Raw genomic sequence first — 16,358 nt, 5'->3', positions numbered from 1 at the left:
AGACATGCATGCATGTGCCTTTTTCCCTGGCCTTCCTGTGCTTGAACATGCACCCCAACTCACTTTCCCCTCCCTGAGATCATGCTGAAGTGCACCATCATCCCAACTCAAGCATGTCCTCCCAGGGCATCTCCAAATCCCCTGCAGTATCCTCATGCTCCTTATATGTGATTACCTCTGCTTTCCACTTAATACCTCACCTACTTTGAGATTATGTTCATAACTGCGACTGCCTGGATCACCAATGCTAACTGATTAAATCACAGGATGTCACATTTACAACTGCACTGCTTAGTGACTGCGATCCTAATCCCAACTGCCTCATACCTCAAGGACTACCCGTAATTTCTCAATAGTTGTAAATTTGCTATACAACTCTGTTTTGCTTTGTTTGTTTGCTTATTTTCTTTTGTTTTACATTGTTTGTATTGTCCACTTGGTGGGGTTATATTGTCTTTAAATAATGAGATTGAATAATGGAAGAGTGCAAAACATTTCAAATTCAAAATATCCTAGCTTTGGAACACCTGTTCTTGAGCTTAATAGTCATTTTGAGTTCAGAGCATCATAGGTGACTGTCAAATATTTTTCTTCAGCTGGATGGATGGAACTCCAGTGACATATGAAGCCTGGGGCCCCGGTGAACCCAACTTTACCAATGAAGATGAACACTGTGTAGTTATGTATTATGATTCAGGCAAGTAAAATAAATTTCAGGTTTTCAACAGTTATCTGTATGTATATGTTCAGATTAAGGCTCAGGATTCTTTAATTTGGAATAATTAGCACATAGTATTATAGATTCCATCATTAAAGTATTTAAAAATACATTATTTTGTAACTCTAATTAACTTGTTTTATGTTATGATATAAATATTTACATTAACATTGTTACAGCATATCATTTTCCAAGCAAGCATATACCATATTATTTTCCAATCAAGAACTTATGGTTTCATCCATAGATCCAACCCACTTAACGTAATACTACATATATATTCTTAGGGAAAACCAATTTGCAATATTCATAAACCCAAAATAGTCTTGCCAATGGTCAGGGATTAAAGTAAATGCATTCCAAAATAGCTATAGTTGACTATCAATCTCTTAGAACCATGTTCTGGAATTATTGACATTCAGATTACAAATATAAGAATACAGTAGTTCTCACTAATTTCCTATAATTGGGACTGGCAGCTCCATTGCTAAGTGACAGTCATAAATGAAAGACACATGACTGTGCCTGAATTATCATGATAGTTTCAGTTGTGTTCATTAAGCGAATTACCTGCAGTCAATAAACACAATGTCATGTGACCATGACCTGTCATCTTTCCCATTGAGTTTCATTGTTGCATACCAGTTGTGAAGGTCATAAATGAAAATAATAATAATAATAATAATAATAATAATAATAATAATAATAATAATAATAATAATAATAATAATAATAATAATTTTATTTATATACCGCCCTTCTCCCGAAGGACTCAGGGCGGTGAACAGGGCAGACATATAAAAAATACAAAAATTAAAAAGAATTAAACATATGCCCAAGCTAAAAACAGTAAATACATATATTAAAAATGACAATAAAAACCCAACCCATCTCCCATCAGGCCAAGCCGGCTTGTTCAAATAAATGTGTCTTCAGATCGCGATGGAAGGAGCGAAGGTTGGGCGCCATCCGGAGCTCAACTGGCAACCGATTCCATAGCTCCGGGGTGCCCACAGAGAAGGACCTCCCCCTGGGGGCCACCAACCGACATTCTCTGATCGGTGGCACCCTGAGGAGGCCCTCTCTGTGGGAACGCACAGGGCGGAGGGAAGTTGATGCCGGCAGCAGGTGCTCCCTAAGGTACTCCGGACCCATGCCATGTAGGGCCTTAAACACCATTACCAGTACCTTGAATCTCACCCGGAAGACAACTGGTAACCAATGCAGCTCACGGAGCAGAGGTGTAACATGGGAGTATCGGGAGACTCCCAACACAACTCTCGCAGCTGCATTCTGTACCAGTTGGAGCCTCTGAGTGGTCCTCAAGGGCAGCCCCATGTAGAGAGCATTGCAGTAGTCCAGGCGAGAGGTCACGAGCGCATGAGTGACCGTACATAGGGCATCCCGGTCTAGATAGGGCCGCAACTGGCGCACCAGGCGGACATGGGCGAAGGCCCCCTTAGTCACGGCCACCATGTGATCTTCCAAAGTAAGCCGTGAATCTAGGAGGACTCCCAAGTTGCAAGCCCTATCTACGGGGGGTAATAGTTCACCCCCATGGAAAGAGATGGAATATTCTGAATATCCCGGGATGCCGGGATGCACAGCCATTCAGTCTTGTCGGGTTGAGTTGAAGTCTGTTCCTCCCCATCCAGACCCAAACCGCCTCCAGGCAATGGGACATCACGTCGAGGGCATCACTGGGGTAGTTTGGGGTCAAAATAAAAAGCTGGGTATCATCGGCATACTGATGATACCCAACTCCAAAACCACGAATGATCTCACCCAGCGGTTTCATGTAGATGTTGAACAGGAGAGGCGAGAGGACCGACCCCTGAGGAACTCCACAAACGAGAGACCTTGAGGTCGACCTCTGCCCCCCTGCCAACACCGACTGCAAACGTCTCAGGAGATAGGAGGAGAACCACTGCAGAACTGTCTGACCAGGGGACATGGCAATAGTCTTAAATGTGTGTCAACTGTCCTGTCCCTGAGTCACAGTCATGTGACCAAAGAGACGTGGCAATGGCTACAACTTTGAAGTCCAGTCCTAAATCTTTTTTTTCAGTACCATTGTAATTTTGAATGGTTACCTGAATGAGTGATCGGTAAGTGAGGACTACTTCTATTGTTTCAAAAATACTGTAGGATTTCAGTATGTACTATTGCATCCTTATCCTCATTATTTTGGTTGCAACACATATCTGATCTATTGCTATTTATTCTAATAATAAATTAATCTTGACAATATAACTTCTTTGATCAGGTGTATGGAATGATATAAACTGTAGTGATCAGAAAAGCTTCATCTGTGAGAGACACAATAGCTCTGTCCGTACAACTGCAGCGCCCACATTACCTGCAACTCCAAAAGGGTGCAGTGAAGGCTGGCTTTGGTTTAATGACAAGGTAATGGATGTAGCTAATATAAATATTTTGAGATAGCATCCCTGTTCAAGCATCCTAAAGGCAATATGTATGCTAAATACATGGAGACTGCCATAGATAACCAGTGGTAGTTCAGCAAGAGATATCTTCATGTGCTACATTACATCTATTGTATTAGGTAAAATATTTGAACAGAGTAAACCGTGCTACAAAATACCTGCAACAATAACAATGAAAAATATAAATGCTACCAATACTAAAAGAGCCATGTTTTTAGAAATAGATTTAGCATTTTAAATAAATGCCATTTTTGCTTTGTCCACATAAAATCTAAATGAAATTTAAAGTATATTTTCACATTCTATTTCCCTACTATTTTTATTAACATTTATTACACATAGTTTTCAACTTAAAATCATAATTAAGCCCAAAATTATGGTCATAAGTCATGCCTGTCATTAAGTGGGTCAATATGTGACCGACCTGATTTTATAACTTTTTTACAGCAGTCATTAAGGAAATGTGGCAGTTGTAAAGCAAATGGAGCAGTCATTAAGCAAAATCCCTGTTTGTTAAGTGAACTCATTTTCTGCAGCAAACATTTTTTGCCAGAAACTAGAAGCAAACATCAGTTTCCAGCAAAAAAAAAGTCATAAATCCTGATCATGTGACCATGGAGCGCTAGAAACAGCTATAAATGTGAGCTGGTTGCCAAGCATCCATAAAGCTCTGACTAGGGGGGGACAGGGCGATGAAAGTTCTTTTTTTGGGGGGGGGTATCTGGTAATTTGTAGTTTTGGACGACATGTCTATAAGCAGTATCATCTGAAGAGTCTTCTTTGCTTGAATTGTCTCACAAATGCCACCAAGATTTTGAAAGATTTGGGCACATTCTTTTTTCATCAGTCTCCCTCTCTTCTGGGTATTCCCAAAAGTAAGGTGGCCATGACAAACCTGGCTGAATAACTATCATCAATACAAAAACACAGAAGTCAGTTAAGACCCAAAGAGCAGATAGCAATGCATATAATTAAATTATAAAATGTTAACTTTTATTACAGCTTAGATTACATTTTTCTGAAAAGAAAGTGGAGAAATTAATTTTATTAATACTGAATTACTTCCTAAGCTCTGCTAAAAAAAATTCTGATTTCATTTCATGATTGATGATATACATTGGTTGCTTCTATTACTTTTTATTTAATTAATCCTTTCTTGATTGATTAAAGTTTTGGAGGGATTTTTATCCTTCTAGTGCTTCCAAATATTTGGCTTCAGAGAAGTGGAGAAGAAAAACTGGAGCGCTGCACGGGATCACTGCAGAAACCTAGAAGGAAACCTGGCTAGTATACCAAACAAAGCTGTTCAAGGTACAGTCACTTCTCTAAACCATACTGATTAGTAACATTTCTTTTAAAATCCAGGAATCTCATCTTGATTATAGTATTATAGCAATTACTATGCCCAATCTTCTTTCCTAATTTCTAGTTTACATAAAGTTTTGCCACTTGGGAGGAGCTGGAAGATATAAAAATGAAATGTGTTTGAATATTAGTAGCTCAGGTTGGTAATTGGACTGTTGGTTTGAACTCCAAGCTTGGCAATTTGGTTACAAACATTTCATCACCGTTCGAGGAGACATTCTCAGTGCGCTTTGAATTGAGCTCACCTGTCAGAACACTGGCCTTTTAATACCTTTTTATGTGATGCAAATTGGTATGAATGTTATTTCTTTGGATATTTCTGAGACAGGGTCTGATTTTGGACTGTTTGGCTGGCTGTTGTTGCTGGGCCACAATCTTTTGTATTAATAGCATCTGTGTGATTCAAATTAGCATTAGTGTTGTTTGTTTGGGTGTTTCTGAGTCATGGTCTGGTTTTGGAATGTTTGGATGGATGGCTGTCCGACGTGGTCCAATTTCTTATTAGGGGTTATGATTTCTGTTGCTGTGTGGTGAAGTGCCTGTTTGTTCATTTTTAAATGCCACCTTCAAGATTGTGGTTGGAGTAGATCTTTCATTCTCAGGGTTGGTAGACTGGGTCGATGTCAATGTGTCTGTTTATTGAATTATTGGTGGAAAACCAAGGAATTCTCTTTCTCTCCTTAATTTTGCCTGGGTTACATCTGTGATCCTGGTTAGATAACATTTGTGTCCTTCTGAGTCTTTGTGGACAGATATGAGGAATAGTGGGCCATATCATGGCTATCAAAAGACATGTCCCACTATACCTCCTGTCATGCCCTCTTGGTTGCAATGCCCATCCTGTGGATCCATAGCTCCCAGAACAATTGACAGCAACCTGACTAGAGATAATAATAATAATAATAATAATAATAATAATAATAATAATAATAATAATAATAACAACAACAACAACAACAACAAACAGTTGGGAGGGATCTTGGAGGTCATTTAGTCCAACCCCCTGCTCAGGCAGGAAATCCTATACCAAATGGCTGTCCAGTCTCTTCTTAAAAGCTTCAGTGTTGGAGCATTCACAGCATCTGGAGGCAGGTTGTTCCACTGGTTAATTTTTCTAACTGTCAGGAAGTTTCTCCTCAGTTCTAGGTTGCTTCTCTCTTTGGTTAGTTTCCATCCATTGCTTCTTGTCCTGCCTTTAGGCGCTTTAGAGAATAGCTTGACTCCCTCTTCTTTGTGGCAGCCCCTGAGATATTGGAACACTGCTATCATGTCACCCCTCCTCCTTCTCTTCATTAAACAGCTCTTCAGACCTGGCTCTGATCCCAGGCCTTGGGTAGAGAATTTGTTGAGCCACTGTTGTGGTTTCATGTTATTATTAGGGCTTTTTTTCTCAGAGAATGCTCAGAACGGCATTCCAGCACCCTTTTTTTGCAAAAAAAAAAAAAGCTTTTGCACAAGCTGTGCTGCTATTGGCTTTTGAAAGCCTATTGCAGGGGAAAAGGCAACCTTGGCTCTTTTATGACTCATGGACTTCAACTCCCAGAATTCCTGAGTCAGCTATGCTATTGGCTTTTGAAAGCCAATAGGAATTGCTGCTGAGTGCGCCAAAAGACCTGGCCAGCAAATGTTGCACAGGCAAGTTGCAGCGAAGGCAATAAGTTTGCACTCCTCCCTGCTCCCCAACTACACCATCTCAACTAGGTAAGTAAGATATTATTTGCAAATAGGATATCCAAGTATGACTCAAGGAAATTTTCCCTGCATGGAGGGAGTAGTGGTTTGTTTCACTTTTCAAACTGCTGTAGGGAAGAAATGATGATTAGAAAAAGGCAGGAAGTTATTTTTATTAGGAAGAATTCATTTAACCCATGCTAGATCTTTGGGAGCTTAGTACCACCAGCACAGAACATTTGCTTTTCTGAAACTTCATTCAAATTCAATTCCTGATAGTGGCATTTGGGGAAAAAAAAGTTATTTATTAAATTTATATGCTGACTATTTCACCAGGATGACTCTGAAGTCAACTGTGAATCCATGCACAGTGGGGCCATTAAGCCCATTTTTCCCACTTTATCAAAAAGGAGACTATGATTTACTTTATCAAATCCCTTTAAATTAACTTCAGCCCTTACAATTGCTAGCAATCCTGGCTCTCTGTTATTATAATGAGAGGCTATTGTATTGTGAAAAAAGGGAAAATCCACGTTGAATTGCTTTAACACACTGCATTTAAAAGTTGATATCTCCAAAACAAAACAAAACAAAACAAAAAACCTCATGAAGAAAAATAACAGAAGGAAAAGTCCAAGAAACAGAAATGGTTCATCCAATGAGAAAGTGAATCATACATTAGCTCAGAAGAAATAAAGTTTTGGAAACAAAAACAACAAAGAACAACAGATTTGTTCCAGGTTCAAACAAGCCCCATTAAAAAAATGAAAGACACCAACCCAGCCCTAAATATCAGCTGACATTATTTGTCAGGAAATGTTCCCAAAATCACATTAAGTCCTTGCATAGATCTTCCAAATTCTTTCTACATTTCAGTTAAGTATCTCATCTCTTTCTCTCACTCACTCACTCACTTTTTCCATAATATTTTTTTATTTTGAAAATGCTGGAACCATTCATGGCATACATGCACATACATGTAGTTGTGGGTGTTTATGCACTTCTGTGTATTAAGCCTGATAACAACTCTGGCAAGAAATGTTCGGCTTCTCTTCAATTATATAATCAATTTACACTGCTTTATCACTCTGCTATATCGTATTATATCAGCTCAATTACAATTCCAACTTTTTATAAAAAAATAATCAATGTTTTCACTTTTTCTGAACAAGCATACCTCTACAAGCATAAAAAGTCAATGTTAGCTAGATAAAGTTAGTTCTCTAATGCATTAAAATGAAAAGAGGAGTGGATGTTCTAGAGGATAGGCTGGCAGATGTTTATACAGATGTATATTCTTAGAACTTAGAAAGAGATAGCACATAGACAGAGATCACAGAAGAAAATGATCTAGTTTTGGAATCTGTTATCTCTGGTTGCTAAGCAAGAAAATGCCATTTATAGTTGAATATCTAAAATCCTTCATGCTTATCCAATTGTCTACCTTAAATTTAAGGCACTTAATTTATAATGCCATAAACAGGCTTTTCAAATGTGGAATTTGAAAATGTGTTCCCAGATACCTAGGAATTCTAGGAATTGCAGTCCCAACATACTTGGAATATACCAAATTGAGGAAGCTGCAAACATTGAAAGAATTAAGGGGTGATTTTATTGGGGTAACTTACTACTAGGAGTCTCCTCAAGCCTTATTATCCTGGAGATTGATGTTTATGTAAGGGATGGATCAAAAATGTTGTGAGTACATCATGACTGTTTATATTCTTAGAAGCTGAGCTAAAGCAAACAGGCACCTATATTCCATAGCAGAGATACAGAAAGATGTTGGAGGTAGGTGGTCACTTTAGTGATAATGGCAAAGACATCAATTCATACTCTATAGGAGAAGGTAGTGGCAAGCTGCTCCTCTGTTTTATCTAAAAAAACCTACATTCTGCCATTGTGACTGACAAAATTATGATGAATTTGGGCCCTTCAAATAGGTGGTTATCAGCAGGGCTTTTTTCTCATAGAATGCTCAGAATGGCATTCTGGCACCTTTTTTGCAAAAAAAAAAAGCTTTTGCACAAGCTGTGCTGCTCTCTCCCATGGGCTGCGGTGTGGCAACTGCAGGGAGGGGAATCCCCACAGCAGCTGTGGGGAGGAGAATCCCCACGGCCTGTGGCTCCAAGCCGCAGAGGAGGGGATGCAAAGGATAGGCTGCAGCGCCGTAGCAAGAGGGGGTTCTTACAGACACCGGCATCACTCCCAGTGACAGCACCTCTGAGTTCCGGCACCTTTTTTTTTTTTTAGAAAAAAAGCACTGGTTATTATTCATTGGTTTGATTTGACCTGTCTGTGCTATTTCATGGTAGGTTTTTTTCTTTTCTCTTGTATTGTTTGGGAGTAGTTTTGTTAGCCACCCAGAGATACCTTGAGTGGGCAAAAATAATAACATCAATATAGTTGGAGGTGCTAGTACATTAATGGCAGACTCCACCGCTTTGCTCTTCATTCCTCTTTTTTGATTATCATATTTATATATTCTCATTTTGTTCTTTTTCATTGTTTATTTATTATTCTATTATTTTACTTCTGTTCCATTTAAACTTTTATTTCTTCCTTTTTATTATTATAAGCCGCCTTGAGAAGCCACACCTCAAGATAGGCAGCAAATACATTTAACAAATAAATAAGCAAAATACCTTGAACACCAAGTTTGCTAAATGGTAGGGCATCTAATGGAGACAGCAATTGCAAGAAAGTTAGTGACTCTTCTAGAGATATCCAATGACTTGCTACCTAATAAGAGGAAAATTAGATTTATCCTATAGCTTAGGCTAGTCAGCATCTGAGCAATTCTTGTCTAAAACACTGACAAGCAACAGGAGTGGCTATTAAAACATTAGAAACATGAGATGGAAGCTACAGTCTGGATATCTGTATTTATGGCAGCAGTTTAAAGCAAACTGTATCTTTGCATTTTTGCCTGACATCCTTCCATATTGTGACTGGAAGGTTCTTAAGATAGGAATATAGAAATGATGGCTGTCATAAATGTTGTATGTGAGCAGAGTTTGATCTGGTACAGTAAAGCACTTTTTAAAATCTAATATAATCAAAGAAAGCTGTAAAAAGGATGGAACAAAATATAATAAGTGATGGGTCTGCAAAATACTTTATTGTAAAATAAGTATGTTATATATTCCCCCAGCTTTTCTCACAATAAATTTGAAAAATGCTGCTGGTGATGCTTGGATTGGACTCAGTGACAAGAATTGGGAAGGACTTTTTCTCTGGACTGATGGAAGTGGAGTCTATTTTACAAACTGGGCCAAAGGGTCACCTCGTTCATACAATGTAAGTCCAGTTCATTTTTGTTTTTCTGTTCTATTTCCCTGCAAAGGTGTAGTTAATATCCTTGACGCTAAATTCCTGTAATGATACAGAAAATATATAGAGAAGAGATTCTTTTTATGAGATGTCTGGCTACATAAATTTAATGAATAAATAGGGTCTAGAATAAGCATTATGATTGTGAAGAGATTATAAAGAGCCCTTATTGGGGGGAAAAGTAATTTAAAACAATTGAGCTCAGAATATGATCTAAGCATCAAAACACAGTAATTAAACCAGGTGGTTAAAGTGCAAAGTTGCTCTTAAAAGTCTCTGGGAGAGTTTTCCTTTCTATCTTTTTCTCCAAATTGCCAATGGGATAAGAGTTTCACTCAAGTTTCAGATTTAACTCCTTTGACCCAACTTTCCTGCAACTGTCTACACTAAACTTCTGTTTACAAGTGTTTAGCTTGTGCTAGGCAAAGGAGGCAGAATGTGCCTCTTAGGAGCACTCTGTCTGAAACCTTCTATGGGATTTTCAGAGGCAAAATGCAAGTATAAAATAAAAAGTTCTTGAATTCTACCCTTTCGGGTGATACTTCAGATCTTTTCTGTTTGTTAAATAAAGTTTGCTATGATTTCTCCTCATCAACAGGGGGTGATATAATACTGAAAAAAATTCAATGTTACTCCTGTCTTTCTAGGTATGAATGAAAAATATGCGTTGCATATTATTTGGGGGAGAATTTTATTATAGCCAACACTTGCTTAAAGAAAAAAAAGATCCAGTAAAATGAAAATAAAAAACTATAGAATAAAAAATTAAAAGATATTAAATTAAAATAATTATGGAGAATAAATGGCCCTGCCAAGTTTAGAATGCATGATTCATAAAGATTGCTACAGCCTTCAGATACACAGGCATTTTTTATTATCATAGTTGCTTACCTTTGATATATCCAATAAGCTGTGCACAGTATCCCAAAAGGCAAAGCGTGGCGACATGAGCAAAGAACTCCTTTTCCATCTTGGGGCCTAGGCCCAGTGTGATATCTTTGAAGGCTTCTCCAGTTTCTCTACATGATTGTGCATATGCAGATATCACTTTTGCTGGGGTTGTCAAAGAAACATAGTGGTCCCGAGTGAACATGCACACTGGGACTTTTGGGAAGAGATGACTGTCTAAATGGTTCCTTTGCCTAAGATAGCATGTTCTGCACAACCCATTATTGTTCATGAAGTACCCTGACTGTAAAGATTTATTAAAGACTGCTGTTAGAGACTACTGACTTCCTTTTCACTATAGCCAGTGGCAGCATCTTCCTTTGATGATGAAGGCTCAATATGCTTCTATTGTACGCTTCCAGATGCTTCTGTGCTAGACTCTATAGGACATAATGACAAGAAACGTATATAGGTATCATGTTATGTAGTTACCAGAAACAGAAAAACACTTTTTCCCCCTCTTTGGACATTATAAAGGAGGGGTTCCAGAAAGACTGTTCCAGTCATGAAACCAGTGATTGTGTTTGGCTTTCTTGATATGCCTAAATATTGTAGGGTGACTGTGTTTTTATGCTGAGAAAACCTGAAAGGCTTGCAGGATATTGGAGAGTTGGATCCTGTTCATCTCAGAGGAGCTACATCTGCCAAAAAAATACTGGTAAGTTTATAAAAGTCAATAATTCAATTTCAGAAAATAGGAACATTTCATTTATAGAATCCAATCTGGACTGGACACTGGTACCAGAGGTTTAGTCTTCCAAGCTTTCAGACTGGAGTTTATCCTCAGGGAACTTCTCTCTACTAGAATTTGTGCTTTAGGCTGCTGTCTGCATCATATTTATGTTGTATGTGGTTGGGTGTGGCTTCCTATTGGTTGATTAGTGTGTTGATAGAGAGCTATTGGCTGTTGTTTCCTTGTGCTGCCACATCCTTGGTTCCAAAGTACCTGATAAGCTGATGGTAAATCAGCACTCCTGTTGTCTGACAAGGGACCTATTTCCCAGGCTTCAATCATTTTCTTGTCTATATTTCTGCCTCCATGGCCAACAATCTTAGTAGCTACAAAATTGAATATCCTTGTTATGAGGTTACCAACAAGTTCGGATCTCCTTGTCTAACTTGTGTTCTTGCAATCTAGTACTTAGCTTCCTCTCCATCTGTCTTAATCACAGGGCGATCCATTCAGGGGATATGGTAGATTACATTAGAAGTATCTTCCACCTTCAAGTAATCTTAGCAAAGCATGATTTGTCCTCATATGGTAACCTCTGGCAATATGCGATGCCCACTTGCAGATCTCAGAAAATGCAGTTCTACTGCTTCCAAATGTTGGAAGGGTACGCTAAATAGTTGGTTGTATACCTTCTTTTTAAAAAAATTTCCTTGCATTTTGCACAGGCATCTTGTAATAAATGTTAATGGCTACTACTCTACCTGAAATTAAATTAAATTAAACATTTAATTTAGATTATCTTGTACAGATCACTATCAGAATTTGAACAAAGAGAATTTCTGATCTATGTTTTTGATGATTAGAAGGGATAGATCTTAGAAAGTGGAATAATATAATGCAACTTGAAAGAGACAGAGAAGTTAAGCATATATATGTAATTATAACTTTTGTAAAAAATATTGGAAGCCATTATCTATTTTACCTTTTTCTAATCGTTTTTATTGAACTTTTTATTTTTCTTTGATTACTTTACTTTTATTTTCTCTTCCATACTTTATTTTAGTTTGTATTTTTTATCTTCTTTTTTAAAAATTTTAATAAAAATTATATATATAAAAAGAAAAACCTGCATGAACAAACACGTTTGAGGCAAATAAGATTGCAATAAGTCAAATATGCTAACCAAGAAAGTCCATAGTGAAGGAATGTATAGAAATTGTAAACTTAAATCACAGTACCATCAACCTCAGGAAGTATTTAAATAAAGTGAACTAATAAACATAATCATGATACCAAATATCTGAAGCAAAGGCTTTTAGTAGCATTGAATCAGTTATTTGGCCAAAAGGCCAAAACTATTTCCACAAAAGCTTCCTCCTGCTGTTAGATTAAAGATTTAATGAAACAATCAAAAGATTTAAAGGTCATTAAATTAGATTAGATTACATTAGATTAGATTAAAAGTTTTTTTAAAAAAATATTTTATTGATTTTTTAATATAAACATCTTGATATTTGGTAAACAGCGTGTTGCCTGGGTTTATATTTACAAAGTAATCACTATCGCTTAATTTCTATATTCCAAATTCTACATTATAGCTTTGCTTGATTTTCTCTTCTTCCAACAATATTCTCTTTGCAACCTAAATTAATACAATTCTTATTAATTTCATAAGTAACAATTAAATATAAAGATTTTTCTAAAATTTCTACCAATAATAATCTCATCAATATCATGCTTCTTTTCTGTCTGGTCATCTTGGTTGCCTCATCACAAATCCTGTTTACAATTCTTATTTAAATTTATTTTCTCTACAATGTTCAAAACATTTCTACTGGTTAAAATTTTCCCACAATTAATTACCTTAAAGTATTTAAATCTATTTTCATATCTTAAAAAATAAGAAAAAGACATAGAAAAGACATAGAAAAAGAAAAGACCCGAGAGAAAAAGAAAGAGAAAAAAATAGAAAAAAGGAGAAAAAAGAAAGTAATATACTACTTAAAATATGTATCCCTCTTGAATTAATATACACATTTCCAATTTTTTTGGTTCTTTTTACCCATCATTAAACCTATGTTTAATCTTTAAATGTTCCATTTAATAACTCCAATCATCTAATCTTTTAACTGTGTTCAAAACATTTTTCCCTTTTTTAGTTATCCGTTGGAATTTTCTTAAAATCAATTACATTTAAATATCTAAAACATTTCCTTTATGCTAATTATCCCACAGATTTTTATAGTTCCCATATTGAAAAACAAAAGAAAAAAAATACTGTCTTACTTAGAGAGTTCATCCCTCTTAAACTAAAATCTTTAGATTTCTTCAGCCATATTCAAACAAGTGTTTAATTTTTAAATATTCCCTCTGATAAACCCCATCATCTAATTCCTCAATTCTCACTTTAGCCCTCTTTTTTTGCCAAGCATCTCTCCCAATCAATAGGTGCTGGTGATGACCTATAAAGCCCTAAATGGCTTGGGTCTGGGATATCTGAGGGAGCACCTGCTGCCGGCATCAAGCTCCCTTCGTCCTGTGCGCTCCCACAGGGAGGGGCTTCTCAGGGTACCGCCGGTAAAAGATTGCCAGCGGACAATACCCAGGGGGAGAGCCTTCTCTGTGGGTGCACCTGCCCTTTGGAACCAGCTGCCTGTAGAGCTTAGGACTGCCCCTGACCTTCGCTCATTCCGCCGGGACCTGAAGACCTGGCTCTTTGAGCTTTCTGGCCTGGACTGAGAGTATTAATTGGGGTTTTAATTGGATTCTAATTGGGATTTTTATTTATTCAAGGTTAATGTAATCATTTTAATTGTTTTTAATTTTTGTAATTGTTGTATTGTTTTTTTAATAAACCTTGTGAGTCCTACGAGAGAAAGGCAGTATATAAGTTTAATTAATTAATTAATTAATTAATTAATTAATTAATATTCTGTTGCATCAAAGAGTCTTTCCATAATCTTGTAAACGTTATAGTGGATATAGTAGACAAATCAAACATCATGTCTTTGTAAAAAGATTTTGTCCCTTCATATTCGTTGAAGATTTCTCTCATCATTCCTTGTCTCCCCATTTCTTGTGGTACTCCCAGCAGCTCAGTAATCCATTTTGTCAAATCTTTTTCCTTATCCTCAAATTTATTTTGTGATTTTAGAGTTATCTTTTCAATGTTCAATGATTCATGTAAGTCCTTCTCCACTTGAGTCTCCACTAGCTTATGTTCAGTTGCCTGCTTTACATGATCTCTCTCATATTTTGTTTTCTGATCATTTGATTGTTGTGACGCTAAATTGAGAATGCATTCATTTAAATTTTCAAATTAATTTTTAATTTCCTCATGGTTTAATGTTAATATTATTTGCATTTGTTGTAACAGAACAAACATTTCCTCCTGGTAAATGTTTATTTTTTCTTGGTATGTTATTTCGGCAGATATCTGATGCTCCATAATGACCAAAGTCCTTTCTCTGCCAATCACTTTAAAGTTGCAATTAAAAAAATATTTATAATCCAGGAAGGTCAATTTTTTCTAAGTTTTGTAGTTCTCACTTTGTAGCTAGTCCAGCTGTTCTTTGTTTAATCAACACCTTGAAGGTCATGACAACCGGCTTCTCTTTCTGGGCTGTATATTTAGGGCAGTATTTTCATCCACCTCTAGATGTCAGCACCAGTCCACCTTTCATTCCCCCCCTAAATTTAATTCGCTGCTTCCGTTTAGAGCAGGGCTTTTCAAACTTTTCACTCATTGTACCACTTTTAGTATAAGGCAATGTCTGAGTACCACCAGTCGCCCAGCAAGGTGTCAAAAACTTGACCAAAAAGAAAAAAGAAAAAACAATTTGCTTAGTGACTGTTCAAAGTTACGACAGCACTGAAAAAAGTGACTTATGACCATTTTTCACAACTATGACCATTGCAGCATCCCCAGGGTCATGTGATTTACATTCAGATGCTTGGCAACAAATTCATATTTATGATGGTCACATTGTTCCAGGGTCATGTGATCACCTTTTGCAACCTTGTGACAAGCACTTAACCACGTTACTAATTTAATCTCTCTCTCTCCCTTTCTCTCTCCCCCTCTCCCTATTTCTCTCTCTCCCTCTCTATTTCTCTCTCCCTCCCTTTCTTTCTCCTTTCTCTCTCTCTTCCTCCTTCTCCCTCTTTTTCTCCCTCTATTTCTCTTTCTCTCCCTTTCTTTTTCTCTCTCCCTCCCTTTCTCTCCTTCTCTCTCTCCCTCCCTCTTTCTCTCCCTCTTTCTCTTTTTCTCCCTCTTTCTTTCCCTCTATTTCTCTCTCTCTCCCATTGTCCCTTCCTTCTTTCCTTCCTTTCTTCCTTCCCTCCCTCTTTGTCCTTTCCTCCTTCCCTCCCTACCATTGTTCCTTCCTTCCTTCCTTCCTTCCTTCCTTCCCTCCTTCCTTCCTTCCTTCCTTCCTTCCTTCCTTCCTTCCTTCCTTCCTTCCTCCCTCCGTCCCTCCCATCCTTCCTTCCTTCCTTCCTCCCTTCCTTCCTTCCTTCCTTCCTTCCTTCCTTCCTTCCTTCCTTCCTTCCTTATCCATTTTTTTTATTGAAAAGTTTTAAAATACAATTTTCCTTTGAAAAACCCCCCTTCCCCCTCCCTCCTCCCCTCCCTACCTCCCCCCTATCTCCCCCCCTCCCCCTCTCCCTCCTCCCTCCCCTGCCTCCCCCCCTCTACTTCCCCTCCTCCCCCCCTCCCCCCCCGACTTCCCAGAGCAAAATACAAGGTATATATCTAAAAAGCAATCATAAACAATCATATACTAACAATTATAAACTCTAAAATCCATCACTCTCTAGCTTATCCATTTTTACCAAGAAACCCGATGCCAACTTTAACTCTTTATGCAGCACCCAAGGAAAGTTAGGGAAGATCTATCAACGATACTCGGAGGTTGCTAGCTCATTTAATAAGCTTTATTCCAATAACAGAAACACCTCACATTCGCTCACAGTCAATCCATGCACGCCAACAATGCTGCTGTGGACCGCGGGGCAGGAAGGTGCCCTTCACACGGAATGGATGGAAAACACTCCAAAGTGCCTTTCGCCCTGCTGCCTTCTGCAGACGCAGCTGGAGTCCTGGGTGGGGGGAGATCCGGGGCTGAGGCGCACTCGGGGAAGCACACGACAGCAAATCACAATCTGCTGCTCTTGGGGGACGGAGGCACAAAGCCGGCCAAAC

General features: G+C 37.8%; 1 protein-coding gene across 1 annotated transcript in view; it reads left to right on the top strand.

The window, feature by feature from the left end:
- LOC310650202 (macrophage mannose receptor 1-like) overlaps positions 1-16,358 on the top strand; it is a gene marked incomplete at its 5' end in the record, with an annotated part of 77,217 nt that overhangs the window by 34,636 nt on the left and 26,223 nt on the right. Inside the window, 5 exons of the mRNA XM_083379033.1 lie at positions 597-697; positions 2,985-3,127; positions 4,362-4,476; positions 9,356-9,501; positions 11,038-11,140. Coding sequence (XP_083235159.1) covers positions 597-697; positions 2,985-3,127; positions 4,362-4,476; positions 9,356-9,501; positions 11,038-11,140 — 608 coding nt within the window. The remainder of the gene's footprint in view (positions 1-596; positions 698-2,984; positions 3,128-4,361; positions 4,477-9,355; positions 9,502-11,037; positions 11,141-16,358) is intronic.

The sequence above is a fragment of the Vipera ursinii genome (assembly GCF_947247035.1).
Source record: "Vipera ursinii genome assembly, chromosome: Z".
NCBI classification, from domain to species: domain Eukaryota; kingdom Metazoa; phylum Chordata; class Lepidosauria; order Squamata; family Viperidae; genus Vipera; species Vipera ursinii.
This window is presented reverse-complemented; position numbering and strand designations above follow the sequence as displayed.